Here is a 21753-nt window from a genome sequence, read left to right as displayed (position 1 = left end):
GCGCCGCCCGCCGCCCTCCTCCACGCGGTACTCCGCCAGCCGGATGCCCACGCGGTACGAGTACTGGTTGTCCTGCACGCCGACACCGCGATACGTCATCTCACGTTATATTATAAACGGCCGAGTTTTCAATGTATACTTTTGCCGTTAGATGGCTACTCTTTACAAAGTACAAGTTACTTGATAAAGAGTAGCATTGAGAAATTTTGAAAGAATAGAAAAAATTTGATCACGAGGCAGGATTCGAACCTGCGTATCTTGCCTAACCGTAGCAACGCCTAGCCTCTATTCTTTCTATTCTTTCAAAATTTCTCATTTATAAAAGCATTTCAATGCTATAAAACTAAAAATTAAATTTAACAAAGGCCGCGTTCCATCGATACAATATTGTAATCATTGAAATAATGTTTCGTATTGGTTGTGATGGTTCTTAATCATCTCAATAGATGGCGTGGGATGCCCCTTAGGCACATGAAACCGAAAGAGTAGAAGAAATTCGATTACTGTGGCAGGATCACGGGTGGCCGAGAGGCTAGGCGTTGCTACGGTTAGGCAAGATACGCAGGTTCGAATCCTGCCTCGTGATCAAATTATTTCTATTCTTTCAAAATTTCTCATTTATAAAAGCATTTCAATGCTATAAAACTAAAAATTAAAAAAGAGTAGCATTGTTTATTTTACCCTAGTGGAATCCGGGCGAATTTGGCCCGAGGCAACTCGTATAGTATTAAATAGATTTATTTTATTTTCTCCACAAATTTATATGTATGGTTATTATTATTATAAGAATATATAAGAAAAGTAATATGCAACTGGTTGGTATGACACACAGTGGTGAACGTTCTCCGTTACTTCAATAAGTATAGTCAACTCAGATAGCACGAACAAATCATCACATCCATGTACCTAATGGAGTCATCGAAAGAAAAAAGGTGGTTCACATCTATACCAATATTATAAATCTGAAGAGTTTGTTTGTCTGTTTTAACGCGCTAATCTCAGGTTCGTTTTGAAAAATTCTTTCAGTTTTAGATAGCCATTTATTGACGAAGGTTTTAAGCTATATATGCACCATGGGCGAAGCTATTGCGGAGGTGGATTAAGACCAGGCCCGTGCCGCAGCAGTGCGAAGATATATGATCTGATGATGATGACATACGTGGACGCCGCTCACCTTGACCGGCTTGCAGAGCAGCATCAGCTTGTCGAACACGAAGACGTACCGCGAGCGCAGCTTCTGGTCCTCGTGCGCCTTGACCTTCAGCTCGCCGTCGAGCAGCAGGCGCCCGTAGGCCGCCAGCAGCGCGCCGCCCGCGCCCAGCTCGCCGCCGTCCCAGTCTATGATGCTCTCCTGCCGGGTCGCGGTCAAACTCAAACATTCATCTATCCGTAGTAATTGATTTTACGCGAGTGTTATACATTTAGAAATTAAAGAATTTTTAAGGGATTTTAAACGCGATTTATTGTTTATTTAACCCGACCCGAGGGCCGAGACTGATGTCTGCCCGTGACCGTGCTAGCTGTAAAGTGTTGAAAAGGTCGAGCTAAATAATATAATGAATAAATCGCGTTTAGCATCCGTTAAAAAAGTCTTTAATTTATAAATTCATATATCCAACTAGATTGCGTTTGCCAAGTTTAATTTAATACGCCTTTATTATCTTTACTTACTGTATGTTTGTACGTAACCTTTTGGTATCAATTTTGGCCCAGTTTAAATGGACAAATTTTAGCCAAACTTTTTACACAGTAATTTCATGAGTTTATCTTATTATCCTTAAAAGGATCGCCAGAGAAAATTTACACAATGTCTAAAAGTATTAAAAAAAAAACATATTTTGCGGCACGCCCACACACAAACGCACTTTAATCTTATTGACTGACTTCAAAATAAGAGTTTTTTTCTTTCTTATACTACTGGGGCCTATATATTACTGGTCTATATATTACTGGAAACTTCCATGTGGTCCCATTTCAATTCGATCTAAATCTGACATATAAAGATTTTGTTGAAATTTGTTAAGTTTTTTGTTAAAAGCAATAATTAATACCTGCACTTTAGCCAGCAACGCGAGCACTTCGCTATCTCTCTTCACCTCGTTGATGTACTGCGCCACGTCCACCATCGCCTCCTTGGCGCGCTCCAGCCCGCGGAACTCTTCGTGATTCTGTAAAACAAGACGTTTTTTATATAAAAAAAAAACAATCTTGGTCAAAAACCGAGTATTTTTTTTTTCGAATGTAGGCTACATTGAAGAATTGAATCAGAGGTGCGAAGTAATGCCGGAGGCATTTGTCATTCTAATTTTAGTAAAAAGTAGGAAAATGTTATATCTATCTCACTCATACTTAAAAAGTGACTGTGTAGAGTAGTTTATTCATGATTAGATTGAAACAAATAACGTCTTATTACAAAATAGTTAAGGAAAATACTAACTGGTTGAGTTTCTTGCACGAGCTTGTCCAAAAGCAGATGGTACTTGAGTATCCGCTGCATCGGAACTGATAGAATGTCGCGCAACTGGATGCGGCCGTCGCTGTGCTCTTTTTGACATTTCTGTGGATACGAGGAGAAATTAATAGTATAAAGTATTTAAATAAAAATTTAGATAGCATTCAAATGCTTTTATAAATGACTAATGAGAAATTATTAAAGAATAGAAAAAATTTGATGATGAGGCGGGATTCGAACCGTCAACGCTTAGGCCCTCGGCCACGCGAGAATCTTTCTATTCTTTAAGAATTCTCACCAATTTAACTGTTCAAACTTTTAAGGTCCAGAAAGAAATGGGTGAGTTTACGAGACCTTCAAAATTAAAATTCTCTAAGCTATCCTGTCTCTTTACGCCTTTCGCATATTCCCGCACACCCCACTCACCGCCAGCTGCTTGCTAAACATCGGATCCCTCGCGTCCAGCGTCTTTAGCGTGTCCTGCGCTGTCGTCAGGTTGGAGCAATAGTCCCCATACAGCAGCAGCTTCTCCCGCCACGCGAGGAACACGTCAGCGAGCCGCGGCGCCCCGCTGCCCGGCACGCAGACCTCGGTCGCGAGACGCAGCTGCCGCAGCAGGCCCGTGTGGATCTCGTGCAATTCCTTGAACGAGGTAGCGTATGCTTTGAGCTGACTAGCGCTATGTTCCTTGAACAACGTGGGTATAATTATCGGCAGATTTAGTATTAAAGATGTTTAAAGTTATAATAGACTAGCTGTTCGCCTTCCGTCTTCGCCCGTACTACATATACAGCTTATGTCTAGGTTAGGTTAGTTAGGTTATAATATAAGTGAAGATGTAGACATGTCCGCTTCTAAGTTCATGGCTAAATTGGTTCTATTCTGGAAAATAGTCAATGTTCAGTTATTTTGAATTCCATTAGGAGTTATTTTTATAAAAACACCTAGCGGTCCGCCCCGTCCCCGTACTTATGTTTTCACGCACCTTGTGACTCTACAAAAACGTTTAAAAAAAACTTTTTTAAAAATTGGTCTAACCATTCTCGAGTTATGCACTTAGCAACACATTTAGCGATTCATTTTTATAGATACGCTTACTGCTAGCAGCTAGATAAGATAATATCAATGCTGACACGAAAGATATTTACAATAAACTTATCTTAAATTGTATAAAATGTGTGAAAAAAACAAGTCAATAAAGTGTCTATAATATCAACTCGAGCATAAGTAACAATACGCAGTTCTTATTGATACTAACACAAGCGATGCGAGAAGAAAGCGACAAAACATATTAATATTCAATACATAATATATTTTAATACACATATTGCAACAGGCGTGTGGGATTTGTGTCATATATTGAATCATAGCGGTAACTTATAATTTTTTTTATTAAGATAAATTAAGAAATAAGTTACTAATATATTTTTTTAACTGCTACTGTGATACGCACGTTCAAATGAAGAAACCTTTCAGCTTTACATTATTAAGTATAGATTTCATATTCAAATTTGTACAAATATTAAATAGATAGGATACAGTTTTTTACACCGCATACTTTACAGTTCCAAAGCAGTTTTATTAAATGAATAACTTATAAAAATCTATATACACCCACCTTAACACCAAAGAAAATAACTTGCATATCTTGCGGCTTCAGGTACGGCGTCAACGGCCGCAGAAAGTATTTAATTATTTTGCTCAACACATCCACATAGTTGCACTCCGTATCAACCAACTCTCGTATGACATAATCCCGTTTCTCTAAGCTATGTGAAGACGACGCTAGCTGCAATTTAAAAATATACATTATCTATGGCGATCCGTTTATCTATGGTCCATAGATAAGCAATTAGCGAAATACCATTCTATGCAATGCTATGAACACAACTAGTTGGCGGTAAAAAAATATGGAAGCAGAAGTAATGAGCGTAAAATAATTCTATGTATGCGTGCTATGATGCGTTTTTACTTTATTTTCTTGGAGTTTATGTAAAATTTTACACATCAATAGTTTTGTTTTCTATGTCTTAGTTGATATTAGATTTTTATCGATCTGAAAGTTGTGTTCTTTTTAAGCATATAAAAGCGAATCTCATTAGACTCTATAGTTAATTAAATGAATATAAGCCTGATCATAAGGTAAACAAAATCACGCGTGTCGCTCGTTACCTCAGCTTCCGCCAAAAAAAAAAAAAAAACTAAAAAAAAAGAAACCAAAAAAAAAACGCACTGCGGTGAAAGCGACGGGGTGCGGTGCGGGCGGTTCGCGTGCGGGCCCCTTGACCACGCACAGGTCGTGGTAGATCTCCTCGTCGTGTATGCGCGCGCAGTAGCTCGCGTACTCGTTAACCTCGCGGCTAGCCAGCGCGCCGCCCGCGCCTCTGTACGCCCCACACAGGTTACATCGCTAGACGCTCGGATTAATAACGCCTAAATATCTAGTATTTATACAAACGCTTCGTCTAAAGTGAGGCAAACAACAGCGTGTACGTGCAACTGAGGTTCACATAAAAAACTTTACAATACAACAGACGGTACGTTAGGGAAGACTCGGCCAAAATGACATAGTTTGAATTGCCTCACTTTCCTAGCGTGTACTCGTTATCTAGGCGTTATTATTCTAAGGCTAGACGGCGTTTCGGACCGCTCGATTTTGTGATGCGTTTGTGGTATCTAGACGCGAATGTAGAATTATCGCACGTCAAATGTCATGCAGCTATTTTTTTCTGATAGCCGAGACTTTACGGTGGATGTAACACGATTACTGTTCAGTGTTCACACAGAGCGCAAACTGTAATAAGCTGGTCCATTATAATGATAATAGATTTTTGAAACTTTGCATTTATAGATTCTCAGTCTATATTTTCTATATTCACGTCTAAGGATGTGTGTAAAATTGTAAACCGAGCGTTCCGAAGCGCAAGTTTTCAATTTTGTATCATATCTGAGTTTTATTTTTACTTTGCGTGTGTAATATACATATATAGCAGGCGACGTGTATTTACATTTAATAAAAAATAAACAAAAAATAAAAGTTTTTGATCATTCCATACACATAATTTATTCTGACATTTTTATAAACATCTGGTGTTGACGGTATTGTAAATAAACATCAATCGTATTCGGGATGACTGAAATAAATCCTCAGATGTCACAGCTAAACGGTCAAATTTTCATAATGAATATATTATTAAATTTCAAGCCGTGCTACTTTGCAATATATTTTATTTTAAAATACTCTAATTAATCACAGAAGCTTCTAAAAAATCATGTTTTCCTACATGATTAAATTACAAATTATTAGTATAACGGAATAAGGGATTTCATGTAGCATAATGTATGATATTCGAACAAATCTTAAATCTTAACATATATCTACGTCATATTCTGTACCATTTGTAAAAGATAAAAGAGTCTAAGCAATCACGTTATAGAAATTACTTCCCTGCGAGTTGTACTTGTATGCCAAATTTTTCAATTAATATACGAGTAATTTTTCTTTTTTTTTATTAGTATGTGAGGTTTTATTTTAATTAATTTAAATCTGTGAATTTCGCTTAACATACATAGTATAATACACATTTGGGTCAGATTTTATCATGAAACCAGGCACAACTGCTACGTGGGCGATTCTTGCCGCTAACAGGGTTATCGAATATAGCGTTAACTTTATGCGATCGATGATTTTAATTTTAGCCACTGTTCACTCTACATAGGTTAGCTAATACTGAATAGAGTTAATGCAATGAAAATAACATCTAAAGTATTTTATCATTTCAAATATAAGGAAAGACCTCTGTAGCTTTGGCGTATTATGACTCGATCGATTATCCATACATGCGCAATATAGAGATAACACAATTATCATTAATTAAAGGTAACTCGTAATAATTATCGTTAATTGATTTACTTTCAAGAAGAATTTAATTAATATTTATTAATTACTAGCGGTTCGCTCATGCTCTACCCGAAGTATGTTCTTTCTCTCCAAACCTTTTTTGAAAACTTTTTTGTGCCTTAAAAATAACGCAAAAAAATTTCGACGTACAGGTCGCATCGTTCACGAGTTTAACGCTTAGCAATATATTTAGCGATTAATTTTTATCCATATAAATAGATACATATTAATTATACAACTGCGATAACCCTAATGTAGTCCGGGGCATGCACTGTATTTCCTTCTACATTGAGGCCGGCTGCCCATAAGTTCCCGCAATATCCGTTACGTGATTATCTCTATGCGACATTTCTATACGGCGATACGGTTGATAGCAGTTACTAAGCGAGAAATCATTATAAAACTGTCCCAAAACCAATCAGTCTAAACTGTCGTAAAACAACTATCAAATTAGACGGTAAACAGTCGATGTAATACATGTAGTATGTGCAAGCTACCAGCACATAGCCAGCCTCAAAAAAAAAAAAAAACCATCATAAGCAGTCAACTGAAAAATCTCAAGCTCCACAGCACACTACAAAACTGAGCGTCGAAGCGATTGAAAACATCGCCACCTCGGGCACTTCCGAATTCAGCTTCACATAGCACAGGTCCTCGTATATCTCCTCGACTCGCTCCTCGCAGTTACTGCTGGGTATCGTGAACTGTACCCACGGCACTTCGCTACACTGCGGCTGCACCGTCTCGTACGACGGCGGTATGTCCAGCGACTGGCACGCGCTACTGAACACCATTATAACTTAGATCGCGCAATTGGCTTAGGGTTAACCTAATACTCGCTATACTTACACAGACTGCAGGTCTTTGTATATGTCCTCTTCTGACTGCGTTCTGTTCGCTGAGAATGGCCTGAAATATAATTGATATATATACACAAACATACAACGTAATTCCCTTTTGATCCTTGTGGTATAATATAGAAGCCTTAACAGCTATTAATAAAAAAGAACTTGCTTTTAAAATCTTGGCAAATTTAAAAAAAAAAACAACTGTATTAAAAAAAAATAATAAAAGACTAACTAACTAAAAGGTCTTACTTTATACTTTTAGCCAACGCCTTGGGACATTGACTCAGTTTGGCGAGCGTGCAGAGGACTCGGTGGAAGTTGGACAAGTCAAACAGCATGGAGGGGTCAAACAAATCTGTCTCTCGCAGTTCAAACACTTCATGGCAGGTCCTTAGGAATACTTTGATATTCCTCATGCATAGGAACTGGGGACAAAGTAAAATGTGTTCATGGAAGGTACAACTGAGAGTCAATTAGCTACACTAATTTATAGTTGCCATTAGGATAGGTATTTTTACAAAATAAAAATAATAGTTAAGTAGTTGTAGCCAATCACAAATTTTATTATAAGTAAGTGCTGTCTGGCTATTGGTTATAATCAATTAAAGTAGAAACTTGAATCTCTACTTCTCTTAAAGCAGGCAGCATTTTGCAGAACAGAGTTATAAATAATTCTACAATTTAATGCAAAAGTTTGTAAGTATTGATGGATGAAGGCTTGATTCTTGCGGCGCAGCTGGATATTTATATTTCAAATTGATACTGAAATCTTATACATGTCTTTAATTTTAAATTTCACTTGAGTTTGAGAAATGTCATAAAAAACTCCTGTGTATTGAGGTCAGTAATATAATATCAATTGTCTTGTTAAATTCTGTTGAAATCGATACACTTTCTAATATATCAAAAAATATATTATGAGTTCAAGACTTCGCCGACAATTTTAAGACATATTAGCATTTAAAATGGTATTTAAACCAATTCTTTAATGGCCTTATACCATATTGTTATCCCAGGGAAATGACTAGTGTATATCCATACTAATATATATTATTAACTGAAATTTTTGTTTGAAGGAGCTATCTCAAGAACACACATCGATTTTAGAAATCCTTGCACTTTCATTCATTGGATTTGTATGTGATCCCGGAGCAATATGGGCTATATATGTGCCAGTAGCCCAGCCCAGGTGTACAACTGTTTTAAAATAAATCATATTTTTAAAGAACTTGGGTGTGCTATTATATTATGTTGTGTAGGAATAATTATCTAATTTTTGAGCATATTACTCATTCATTTGCTGCAACTCCTTATTTAGAGAATTATAAGGAGTATCCAGTAAAGGCAGATAGCAAGAAGATAATCTTTAAATAACTTTTTATCTTTATATATTCCACTTATAGATAGCAAATCAATGAATCACTCAAATAAACATTTTGACTGCAGAATATTTCGTATAAAGATGAATTCTACTATTGTATTACAAATGCAAAAGTTTGTAATTATTGATGAATGGATATTTGTTGCTCTTTCACATTAAATGTGATTGTATCTGTATAAAATTTGGTACAGCAATAGATTAGTCTGGATTAGCACATAGGCTAATCTTTTTTTATAGACCATGTGTATGTGTATGTATGTTTATTTTCCTTTCATGCAAAAACGACTGAAAACACTGTCAACTGGAATAACACATAGGCAACTTTTATCCCGATATTCATACAGATAATTCCTGCTTGGTAAAGGGTATATGTATTAGGAGTAAAGAAGGGGGATTCCCTGTTTGTAAAAAATAAAAAAATATTTTACACTTTATCTTTTATAGAGAATATAAATACTAAGATGTGAATTAATTTTCCATTAATATTTTGTTCTAGAGTGGTGCTGACCTATGAATATATTATATGACCTTACAATTTAAAATTAAAATGTTTAGTCTTGCCAATATCAGTGAACTATAAAGTGGGTCATAGCTGTTAAAACATAATATTAATATAATATATCTAGGAGATATATTTTGGCTTATAATAATATTTTTCACTGTTATTCACATATAACTTACAAATTACGCATTGCTAATATAAATAATATTACAGAATCATAGTTACATCAATAAATTGTTTTTCATATTAATAATTAAAGTAATATTTGTCAATACATACCAAATTGCTGAATTTATGACTGAATGGTTACAAACACTTGCAATACGATAAATTTATATATAAAATAAACTATATTACTAGAGGGTATCATGTGTAGGAAGATTAATATTAATGAATAGGGGGCAATGAATGGGTCTCATTCACAAGATGTGCACACAGATAACAGGCTGCACACACACAATAACTTACTGATACATTCAATTCAAACATCAATGACATTCACATTTCAATGTATGCATAATTAATTATCATAATTTATAGGGACATAACGGTACAGCTACATAACACTAATCATATTCAGTATACTTAAAGGCAATATTTAGGTGATTTAAATTTTTGGCTGTTATAGAAATAAAATAATCTACTAGTAAATTACGAAAATAAACAGTTACAGATTTTCTCAGTTACAAAGGCGACAAGTATATTGAGTAATAGTTTTGAATGTGGGCATTTTGCAAGTAACTAATTTAGCAACACTCATGCGTGATTATTGCATACTCTCGTCGGTTAGGCGGTAATTAGAACGAAGGTCGCATAGCCCGATACATACCTGAGCCATCTGGGGGCGCTGATTTACGTCCTTTATATCTATGCACCCAGGATGAAGGACATTTAAAAGGTTACACAGGAGTACTCCATCTCGCAGCGTATAAGCTAAATCATGAATCGTACTCGTCTCCCAATTCGCCTTGTGATCTGGCCGCAATAATCCACATCTCGTAAGCCAAGCCGCGCACTCGCGCCACAGATCCTCACCACCAGCTGCCATGGTTCACACACTAGATACACTTCACATCGATAGAATCTTATTTAAGCTCTGCTTTTTAATAATCAACAGGCCATTATTTAACAAGGGTTAATTGATAATTGACACACAAATTGATACAACAAACATACGCCAGCCATAGTCGAACTGGTATTTTTGACAACTGAATTCCGGTGTCGCCATCTTATAAAATAATTGACATTTCTTGCCTAGGTTACAAAAATGGCTACCAAATTACCTACCTAGTGGCAAGTTGTGAATTGAAAAGTTGCAAAATCACTATGATGTAGTAATATTTCTTTCATCAACATTTGTTAACAATAATTGTTTATTTTAATATATTATATATTTTACAACCATCGATCCCAAATTGGGCCAGCTCGCACCGGGGAAGTACCACACCCCCATTCTTCCAGTCTTACGCCTCTCCAAATGTTCATGGGAAGTGGTAGCGCTTACCATTAGGTGACCCACCAGCTCCATTGCCGTCGGCGACATACAATAAAAGAAACGGTCATAGATTATACACTTATATACTGCCATCGATTTATGATTGGTAACTACTAACTGGTAATTCATAAGTGTAAAGTGGTAAGTGGCAACATTAGTTTTTGTTGAGTGACGCGGCTCGAACGTCGAACGAACGATTTTTCCATGAAAATTTCATTAAAGTGATAGAAAAACGTTGATAATAACTGCTTTTTGAGCACTTTATTATAAAGTAAGTAATATTATAACCAATTCAAATATACACTGTTTATATATAGAGAGTTATTTTGGGTTTTATTACTTCTTATCTGACACACCCATTAATCTTGATGTCGGTCGGAACTCGAAACCTTTCTATACCATCAAAATGTCAGCATTATTTTCTAAAAAATGAACCTTTCTCGTCATAAAAAGCTAAATTGCCTATTCTTATAATATAGGCCTATATTGAGTCTACGTACAAAAATGTTAGTTAACCATATTAGGTTTATTTTGGAGCATTACGTCATTGTATATAAGCGGGGAAGTGAATCGTATCTTGATATAGCTAGGCCGGTTGATTGCGTCCTGAGACTCAAGTACTTTTTGTAAGTGGAATTTAGAGCAGGGCGTACAGAAGCCTGCACCGCCCTATGGTTTCATACAGTGTACTCTAGAGAATTACCTATGTAGTTATTGCTTAGAATACTGATATTGCAGACTTGTTCGGATTATTGATTAGGACTCGGAATTTCGTGACCTACTAAGAACATAATTAAGTTAGTGTGAGTTAAACTCATTAAGAATTTCTATAATATGCTTAAGTAATATACTTAAGTAGTTACATGGAAAAGTTTTTTTTTTATTTATTGAATTTCATATTTTAGTATTTGAAGTCTAAAAGCATCTAGTTTATTAATTATAATATAGCTGAAGGTCGATGAGAACAATTTTTCTATTATTTTAAATGATATTGGTGAAATGATTATAACATATTTTCACAAATTCAATATATTACATTTTCTGAAATATTGACAAAGAACACTCACAATTTTTGCTTTGTGATTCCAATATATTTCAGGTAAAGTATATGTGTATACTCTGTACATATTGTTCATAATGTTCATATTGTTTTTAGTTGCTTCAAAGTTAAATATGTAATGTTAATTAACATTGAAATGAATTATATAATTATAAATCTAACCTTGTTGTATGTTGTTTCCATGTGAATGAATTGATACATTTATCTTTTTTAAATCTCCTTGAATACTAGATTTTTCCATTGTTTTTGCCTTACCTTAAGGTAGTCTATCTTCTCAGACTGCAAGAATATAAGTTCATTTTCTTTTAATCAAATGGTTTCTAGGTTTGTCATTATGAAGTGATAGCTTTTAATTTTTTAGAAATTAAAAACTTTTTAACGGATTTATACACGATTTTTCATTATATTATTAACCCGACGTTTCGAATACTTTACAGTGAGCTTAGTCGTGGGGAGACTGTTTATTTTTTATATGGGTTTATAGAATTACATTAAATATTTTAGATACTAGTGTTGTAGAGAATATCACTGAGTATGTTAAGATGTCAGTTAGTGATGTTGCAAGGGATAATCTCTGGATTTTATGAACCATCATCTTTAATGTCACATTATCTGTATGAGTCTGAGGCTATATATAATTTTATTTTCATCTTGGGTTAACCCAGATGGATCCGGGACTAGTAGCTAGCATGTAATAAATGAAAATTATTCTATATTGAAGAAGAATAAAAGAAGGATAGTTATCTTTGCATCAATTGAAATAATCTTCCACAATTTTTATCAATTGATAACAATAATCATCTATAATAATAATTTAATGCCTATAATATTTATGCAGGATACTTTGGAATCTATATTTCTGGTGTTCGTTTTTTTTTTCTAATTATATAAAAGTCTTCACGGCCTTCGGCTTTTGTTTCCAAAATTATAAGGTATCTTTTGTATATTCAACTGAATTAAATAAGATAGGATGTTCTCAATTCGAATCGAATTATATTTTTCTTGTGTTTATTACTTCAGAACCTTGTGACATGTGGGTCGTGCCTTCTGTATGGTATCATTGAAATTGAGTCTAGTTCTGACACGGAAGGCAGTTTTGTTTTTTGAAAATAGTAATTTTATGTGTGTATTTTAACTACCATATCCATTTGGACTAGCTCATAGCTGCATTGAAAATGTTATTATAGTTTAATTTCAGTGTTTTGAAGTTGTTGTCACAAAATTTCTAGAATATACAAATTTAGGTCCGGGCCACGCCTCAATCACAAACTGACATGTTTTAAACTTATCTTGGTTTAAATCTGTACTCTGTACATTTTTTTATTGTATAAACTTGCTGTGATAAATAGTCTGTATTTCAAAATTGTGACAATTTTTTTTTATAAATTTAATGTTTTTATCATTAATACAAATCGCCTCAAGATAATTTTCTTTTCGTATAGAAAAATAATACATGGTCCAATGGAACTAAAAACGCAGGTTCCAATCCAATCTCATGATAGATTTTTTTATGTTTTATAGTTTTCAAGCTAACAGAATAATAATTGGGTATTTTTATGTTACAAATATCATTACTCTACACCTTAATATGTATATAGTATACTACTATATATACTACTTAAATACTAGACATATCTACTTAAGCATCAAGTTGTTTTCTTTTGATTGTTGCCTCACCTAACTAATAAGCCTCTTATCTAATGATATTCCTTCCTAATTATGAAATTTGAGTTATTTGAACTACACTGAATCTCTCTTTCTCTTCTGCACACCATAAAAATCTCAATACCCGAATATCATTTGTATTTCATTCATATGAAAATAGACCACAAGAAAAATATTCCGGTTTCCGGTTCAGATAAAACGGTTACAAAAGAGGCTGTGTCTGCATAATAGCCTTATTATCTGAGCTCATGTTGGTTCGGTGAGTCACAAGGCCGTGTGATGTAATCGTGATGTCAAGTGTAACCTGACCTTTTTATGCTTAAATATTTTTAACGAATATAATGTTGTCGTCTGGACCGCAATTATTATTGAGAAAACGGTCCTTAAACGTCGAGCGGATCTGTGCGGTATCGGGATATTGTAGCAAACAAAATTTTGAATGTTTCTTTTCTTCTATAACTATAAAGTACGGTGTTATAATCATTTTGTGGTTTTATTATATATTTCCGAAATCTTATTCTATCTGAAAACCAAAATTTAGATCGGAGCTTTCTAGTAATATTCTTTGATTTGTATTTGCTATGCACGGGCTACGGCTCGTTACGAATCAAAACACGAGATTGGATGTTTTATTGTTTGTCCTTCTGTGAAAAAAGTCGAGAAAGCATTTCACGATAACATATTCATGCGATATATGCGATCAACATGAGTAAATGCTAGTACATATATACATTATAATCGCCGGAACAAGTACGGCCACACTGCTATGCACACCTCCGCCCAAATCAACGGTAAATTCAGTTTTCCGGTGCGTGTATGCGGCATCCAATTAGCGTAACATTCATCATACGGCATACCTTTGTAATATATGGTCCGCTCGTACATTGTATAGAGCATTCAAGGTATATATTTTTATTAAAATCATGTTACTAGAATGGGTTTGAATAATCGCCCACATTTTCAACAATGTTTTCCTTCCATGTTTAATGTTTTCATGTCACGATATAACTAGCACGAAAACGTGACTTTAACAAAAAAATTTATTTAATTGTGAAACAATACCTTTCAAATATTTTATAAATATAAAATTACATTTACTTACAAATTATGAATGTCTTATTAGCCGCTATTTTCCATTCTCACGCATAAAGCAAAATCTCGCTCGCTCGCCGGGTCTGGTCAGGCATTTACCTGACTTTCGACTATACTGGAGCGTGTACAACGTATCTAATACTTTAAAAAGCGTTTTCTTTATCACTCATTTTGTTCCAGATAAGTTAACGCATCCAACATGGAGCAGATCCCACCCCCTAAGGAGGTGAAGATCCTCGAAACAGCTGAGGATATTCAAGAGCGACGTGAACAGGTAAAATTTAATAATTACATTTCTTCGTCAATAAAGGAAAATCATTACTAAAATTGCGTTAATAAAATAATATAATAAAATTAACCTATCGTAGTATCTCATTGATTGCGTAAAACTAAATATTTAATTAATCATTAGTTTTGGATTACTGATAGATTTGACCTAATTTAATCCGTAATAACGAGTTGTTAATTGATGAACTTATTGGTTTTGTTATGAAAAACAAAGATACGTATTAAAATACGTATATAACTATTACGGCTATGTCACTATTACTTTTCGCCCCGGTTTCAACCGTGACACGTTTATTCTATTCTTAAGAACCTTAAACGAAGACGTTAAATACAAAATTTACGGGATCGATCAGCTCGATCGATTATCGAGTTTTACGCTTAGCAACACATTTAGCGATTTATATTTATTTGTACAGATTATCAAAAGAAAAGAAAATAAAATAGTAATAAATTTACAGGTGTTAAACCGATATGAAGACTTCAAGCAAGAGGCTCGCGCCAAACGCGAGAAGCTGGAAGATTCTAGACGCTTCCAGTACTTCAAACGTGACGCTGACGAGCTCGAGTCCTGGATCCAGGAGAAGCTCCAGGCTGCCAGCGATGAGAGCTACAAAGACCCAACCAACTTGCAGGTAATGAGGATTAAGTTAACTGTCCCAACATTAAACCATCAAACATTCGAAACTTATTTAGATGGATTTCGAGAGAATAGAGATAAATGAATTTAAAAACTAGTGGATTTCTAATCATGGGCAGAAACGTAATTCTTAACACTTAAAAAATAAATTAAAATACCCATTTACCCATACACTAAACAACATCCAACAGGCCAAGATCCAAAAGCACCAAGCGTTCGAAGCGGAAGTCGCGGCGCACTCCAACGCGATAGTGGTGCTGGACAACACCGGCAGCGAGATGATATCGGCCGGCCACTTTGCGTCCGAGACGATCCGCAAGCGGCTGGACGAGCTGCACCGTCTGTGGGAGCTGCTGCTGTCCCGCCTCGCCGAGAAGGGCATGAAGCTGCAGCAGGCGCTCGTACTGGTGCAGTTCTTGAGGCACTGCGATGAGGTCATGTTCTGGATACATGATAAGGTGAGCTGTTTGTATGTAGAAATATCATCGGTTAGAATAAGAATGACGTACAAACACATTTATACAATCAGCGAATCAATATACTCTGCCAGCTCTGTCGGCACACAGGACAGGGCTAGGTATATCATCGCTCAGAAGTAAGATTACGCGATGAACCAAAAATGTAATCATTGAACAAAAAAAAAACCCGCGTTTTTGGCCAAACCGTAGCAACGCCTAGCCTCTCGGTCACCCGTGATCCCGTGGGTTCGAATCCCGCCTCGTGATCAAATTTTTTCTATTCTTACAAAATGTCTCATTTATGAAGCATTTAAATGCTATAAAATTAAAAAATAAATAAATTAATTAATAGACAATACAAAACTTTAAGGTTATTTTGAGAAAAACTGATATATCATATATCAGTTTTATGTAATGTGAATGTATGTAAGTAATAACATATGTAAGTTTTATGCAGTGTATGTTTAGTAATTCAATACATATAATTAGCAAACTGTTGCAATCACAATTACACTTAACACTCGTTTTAGATGGAATCTTTTTCAATTTTATTCCTTGCATCTATAGGTCTTTGTGGAACCTAACGCGTAACATTCTCACCATAAAAACTATCACGTAAAACCAGAACAATCCCTGAATTATAAGTGAAAATAGAATTTAAAAAACGTATTACGAAAAACCTCGACTTAATTGCACTCATTCACCAGGAAACGTTCGTGTGCGCTGACGAGTTCGGCTCGGACCTGGAGCACGTGGAGGTGCTGCAGCGCAAGTTCGACGAGTTCCAGAAGGACATGGCGGCACAGGAGTACCGCGTCACCGAAGTGAACCAGCTGGCCGAGAGGCTCGTGCTCGAGGGACACCCGGAGAGGGAGACCATTGTGAAGAGGAAGGATGTGAGTGTTGCCTTTTGTTCTATAGGTGGTGTAGTTGGTTACTTCTATAACTTCTTATGGGAGGTTGAACCGATTCGTTACGTAACGCATTGCGGTACCAGTCCATGTCTGCTTCTCTTTTTCTCATGCATTAAATTAGATTAGATGGAGTTATCACTTGCATAGTATAAAGTACATTCAAAACAATAATATGTATGTCTCAATATATGGACGGACGAATGAACCCTTTAACACAGGTTTTAACCTAGCACAGGGATCATTGTTTAAAAAAAGAAGCTATAAAACTCTAATGTACCTACATTATTCATGTAACTTAATGTCTGCAGTGTATTCATTCTTTTTTTGTTTCAAATAAACTTATTTTTTTCATTTATCACTTCTGTTGGGCATCCCGAGACACACTTTTTTAGTTAGGCCACGTTTATTAGCTTTATATAATACCTGTATTTTAACCATAGGAGCTGAACGAGGCGTGGCAGCGTCTCCGCCAGATGGCGCTGATGCGCCAAGAGCGGCTGTTCGGCGCGCACGAGATACAGCGCTTCAACCGGGATGCTGATGAGACGATCGCATGGATCTCGGAGAAGGATGTGGTGCTGGGGTCCGATGATTATGGCAGGGATCTCGCCACCGTGCAGACATTGCAGGTTGATTTTTTTTTTGCGTATACTGTTCATTATTAATTATTAATTTTGGGAATAAACACATAAATATAGATGTTGCTGAAAAGTAAAGAGCAAGTAGTGATAAAAGGTCACTTTCTGTGGATGAATTAATTAGTAATTGAACCACATTTATAAGTTTTATAAAATTTAATACAACATTATATTATACGTGGTAAAATTTATATTTAAATATATAATAAAATTATCAATTAATTTGATCAACTTTAAACTCATCTTCAGTACATATGAATACCATGAGAGTACATATTTCATTTATTATCGTTTTCACAGCGCAAGCACGAGGGCGTCGAGCGCGACTTGGCCGCTTTGGAAGACAAAGTGGCCACGCTGGACGGGGAGGCAGCAAGACTGGCAGCTATTCACGGGGACCATGCTACTGCTATCCACAGCAAACGCGACGAAATCACTAACGCTTGGCAGAGACTGGTCGAGAAAGCTAAGGTGAGGAGTGGTGTCGTAGCAGGAGGCTTTCAATTTGTTCATACTAAGATAAAATACTCTATAGTTGGAATTCTGAAGAGTTTGAATACAAAATAAACTCAATAATTTATATACAAATGAATATACTTTTTTATAATTTTTACATATTAATTGTAAATATTTATTGTTTATATGAAATTTCACATAATCACTATTGAAATCGGAATAATCAAATTCAATCTTAGTGTTAGTTAGAGTAGTTTATTTAATTTTTTCTATTCATACTTGAATCTTTAACTTCTGTTCTTTAAACTTTAATAGATTTTTTTCTTTACTCTATGGTTGCATTCTATCTATGTATTTTTCTTTTTCAAAGTGTTTATTTATAAAAAAAATTATCATATCCTTGCAATTATATTTAGTCATTAAAACCGTTCTCAGGAACGTCGCCTAGCCCTGGAGTCTTCATACGCGCTGCACCGCTTCCTGGCGGACTACCGCGACCTGGTCTCGTGGATGAGCGACATCCGCGCGCTGATCGCAGCCGACGACCTCGCCAAGGACGTGCCCGGCGCGGAGGCGCTGCTCGAGAGGCACCAGGAGCACAAGGTGACCAGCTTAGTGTATATGGGGTGGAAATTGTAGACGGGCCCTGGAGGTGCTTTAAATAATGGATATAGCAATTTTTAATTTCTTTAGTTTTAAAAATACATATAACTGCTTCTTAAAGATTTTAGAAAATTCACTTGCTATGTTGAACAAGTTATAAATTGAAAAAATTAGTACATGTTATGTCACTCTTTCAATGGTAAAGTTTGTTTAAAAACTGAAAGTGATAAAAACAGGATTGAAAAGAGTAAAAAAGAACTATGGCGCTAAAATTTTTCTGAATATTCGTAGGAATTTAGAAATCGCATAAAAAGTGAAAATTTTAGCTTATAATAAGAATAACATAAATACGCATAATAAAATATATCAAACTGTCTTTGGATATACTCGCTATTGGCCGCGGGTGAAACTAGCTAGTTATTTATTTTTCTCTAATTGAATAAATAAAAGTGATGTTATGTTATGAGATCTAATACGACGATGTAACATGTGTAACAGGGCGAGATGGACGCGCGCGAGGACGTGATGGCGGCGTGCGCGTCGAGCGGCGAGGCGCTGGTGGCGGGCGGGCACCGCGGCGCCGGCGACGTGCAGGCCGCGCTGGACGCGCTGCGCGCCGACGCGGCCGCGCTGCACGCGCTGTGGGAGCAGCGCCGCATCCTCTACCTGCAGTGCATGGACCTGCAGCTCTTCTACCGCGACACCGAGCAGGCGGACGCCTGGATGCACAAGCAGGAGGTGACGCCTCTTCCCACTCATCGCACTTACACACGCTTTTGTGATACATGAACTGATTTGGATGAAATTTGGTTTGAAACTAGTTGGAAACCATGACATAGGGTATGTCCATATATAAAGCGGGCTAAGCATAGTCAAAGAGAATGATAGACAGTCTTGGGGTTTCATCCGCGTAAATCCTGTTTCCGTTGATTGGAAACTATTCTGTCCTATCTCTGGTCTAAAACTATCTCTGTACAAAATTACATCTAAATCGATTCAGTGGTTAAACATAGGTTTATACATGTTTATAAATTAATGAGCTATTTATTTACCACTTTTTAAAGAAAATATTTGCAAACAAAATTTGTATTCAATTGATTCATATAATTTTTTGACGTGACAACGTCTTAAATTAGGTTGCGGCTCGGAGTCACTCATGAAAAAGTGTAACGCCCGGTAACGTTACGATGAGTCACCGAACTATGATCGGTCCGCCGCGCGCGCAGCACTAGGGAATTAGGCGCATTGAATCGGCGCGTGCTTGTGTCTCTGTCTCTGTCTTTTTAGTAAACAAAATATATTTTCTATAGTTAAAATTTGTGCAATTCTTATTTTCATTCAATTCCTTGTTCCTATTGTGCAATTTAATAATATTCATATCAATAAATATTCTACCGAGAAAAAGACGTTGTCACGTAAAATCTTCGCCCGTAAAACCGACTTTACAGGCAACCATTTTTTTTTTCTTAATTTGACATGTAAAGTTGGTACATCTACCAATTAATAAATTGTTTTATAGGCTTTCCTTGCTAACGAAGACGTTGGAGATTCCCTAGACTCCGTGGAGGCTCTGCTCAAGAAGCATGAAGACTTTGAGAAGTCACTCGCAGCACAAGAAGAAAAGATCAAGGCCTTAGATGAGTTTGCCACCAAGCTTATTGAGGGACAACATTATGCAGCTGACGATGTGGCCCAGCGGAGAGAGATGGTAATCTAATATAACAATAATATGTACATACATTTTGTCTGAAATTACTTATTTTCATAGCCTCCACTTATTATTTAATGTAATAGTTTAACATGTGCTGCATTCTGTTAACTTTAATGAATTAATCTCAGTATGTTACAATACTTAGTATTTTCATGTGTTTTATTCAAAATGTTCGAATTAGAATACTGATTGATTTGTCAAAGTTTAAAAACAGTATATAAAGTAACAGTGTTTAAAAATAATACATACTGTATGTCAGTTGTAGGCTCCAAATGGAGACAAAAAAGAAATTGTAAAAATAAAAGTTAATCATTTATATCTAATGAATAGCTCATCTTTAGCTAGGACACAAGTGTTAGAATGAATATGTATTGGAATGTCACTGGTTTACTTTTTATGTATGAGAAGTAGAAACTACCATCAATTTATTTTGTTATTTTAGTTTGTTTTCTTTTGTTAGGCCTACTTATAAAGCTAAGCGAGTAAAAATGATGTAATAAAAATGTATATTTCTCTGTAAGTGATTTAAATGTAATCTTTAGAGAAATAAATGTCTTTAACCGTAAATGGCAGGAAACAACCCAAAATAGAAAAACACTGCTTTATTTGGAGGAGGCCTAAACCTTCACTTTAAAAACTGAATGAAGAATTATTATGAATAAAGAAGTGTTCATGACGACATAATTATTTTGATAATGAATTTTTAAATAGGTTTTATTTTAAATAATTTGTGTTCTCTATTTAATGTAAATCTATATGTATCATGAACTAAAGGTTATTATTTCATGATTTGCTACAAATGTGAATATTTCTACAGCTGCTGGAACGTCGCGCCGCTCTGCTGGAGAAGTCGAACCAACGCCGTGCGCTCTTGGAGGACGCCTACAAGTACCAGCAGTTTGAGAGGGACTGCGATGAGACCAAAGGTCTGTCTATCATTTCATTACACTTGTCATTCAAGTTGGAAGACTAATTTTGAATTCACTGTGCATTTCAGAATGAAAATACAATATACTTAGTCTTTTTCAATTCAATTACGTCAATAAATCTATGAAAAAATATATGTTCCCAAAGACGAATGAAACTAACATACACAATCGCCTTCACCCTCAGGCTGGATCAACGAGAAGCTGAAGTTCGCGACGGACGACTCGTACCTGGACCCCACGAACCTGAACGGCAAGGTGCAGAAGCACCAGAACTTCGAGCAGGAGCTGCTGGCGAATAAGCCGCGTGTTGATGAGATCACCGCTACGGGATATAAGCTGTTGGAGCAGGAGCACTTCGCGAAACGTGAGTTTTTGTTTCAATTAATTATTTGATATGTGTGCGTTTGGTATGAATGTAGAATTTATGCAATTGCTATTTATTGTTTACGGAAATTGCCCTTAATGTTTTCAAAATCGTCATATGATATTTTAGCGGGATATAAGTTTAAAAGTAACGCAAAACGCCTATTAAAATACATAAATAAACAATATCTCTTTAATTTTTCTTTATGTGTACAAACAGATGGAAGTTTACCTCACATTAGCCAGAAATTTGCATACAAATATCGGATGCAAATATTAAGTGTTAGATCTGTTATCGGACTGATGTTTTTAGCGGCACTTGATTTAACAGTGGATTTAAAAATGTTCAATTAACCCCAC

At 35.8% G+C, this 21753-nt stretch overlaps 2 protein-coding genes across 5 annotated transcripts in view; one reads left to right on the top strand and one right to left on the bottom strand.

Moving 5' to 3' along the window:
- LOC119830478 (protein vav) overlaps window positions 1-10286 on the bottom strand; it is a 19943-nt gene extending 9657 nt beyond the window's left edge. Inside the window, 9 exon segments of the mRNA XM_038353521.1 lie at window positions 1-72; window positions 1175-1351; window positions 2052-2168; window positions 2438-2557; window positions 2879-3094; window positions 4071-4241; window positions 6968-7262; window positions 7451-7626; window positions 9914-10286. The exon segment at window positions 1-72 is cut by the window's left edge and continues 4 nt beyond it. Of these exon segments, the coding sequence (XP_038209449.1) occupies window positions 1-72; window positions 1175-1351; window positions 2052-2168; window positions 2438-2557; window positions 2879-3094; window positions 4071-4241; window positions 6968-7262; window positions 7451-7626; window positions 9914-10132 (1563 nt within the window). The 5' untranslated portion in view covers window positions 10133-10286.
- A 414-nt stretch (window positions 10287-10700) lies between these two features.
- The window catches only part of LOC119830344 (spectrin alpha chain), a 35246-nt gene continuing 24193 nt past the window's right edge, over window positions 10701-21753 (top strand). For 3 of the 4 annotated variants that reach the window (XM_038353325.1, XM_038353324.1, XM_038353323.1), the window contains exons 1-12: window positions 10701-10850; window positions 14577-14670; window positions 15143-15316; window positions 15513-15779; window positions 16487-16675; window positions 17134-17322; window positions 17632-17802; window positions 18223-18390; window positions 18889-19128; window positions 19910-20098; window positions 20919-21027; window positions 21215-21394. In XM_038353325.1, the coding sequence (XP_038209253.1) occupies window positions 14596-14670; window positions 15143-15316; window positions 15513-15779; window positions 16487-16675; window positions 17134-17322; window positions 17632-17802; window positions 18223-18390; window positions 18889-19128; window positions 19910-20098; window positions 20919-21027; window positions 21215-21394 (1951 nt within the window). In that variant the 5' untranslated portion in view covers window positions 10701-10850; window positions 14577-14595. Of the gene's footprint in view, window positions 10851-14576; window positions 14671-15142; window positions 15317-15512; window positions 15780-16486; window positions 16676-17133; window positions 17323-17631; window positions 17803-18222; window positions 18391-18888; window positions 19129-19909; window positions 20099-20918; window positions 21028-21214; window positions 21395-21753 lie in introns of those variants that run through there. The other variant, XM_038353326.1, reaches the window with a different exon arrangement.

This window comes from Zerene cesonia, chromosome 11 (assembly GCF_012273895.1).
Source record: "Zerene cesonia ecotype Mississippi chromosome 11, Zerene_cesonia_1.1, whole genome shotgun sequence".
Lineage (NCBI taxonomy): Eukaryota > Metazoa > Arthropoda > Insecta > Lepidoptera > Pieridae > Zerene > Zerene cesonia.
Note: the sequence above shows the minus strand (reverse complement) of the source record. Positions and strands in the feature narration are given on the sequence as shown.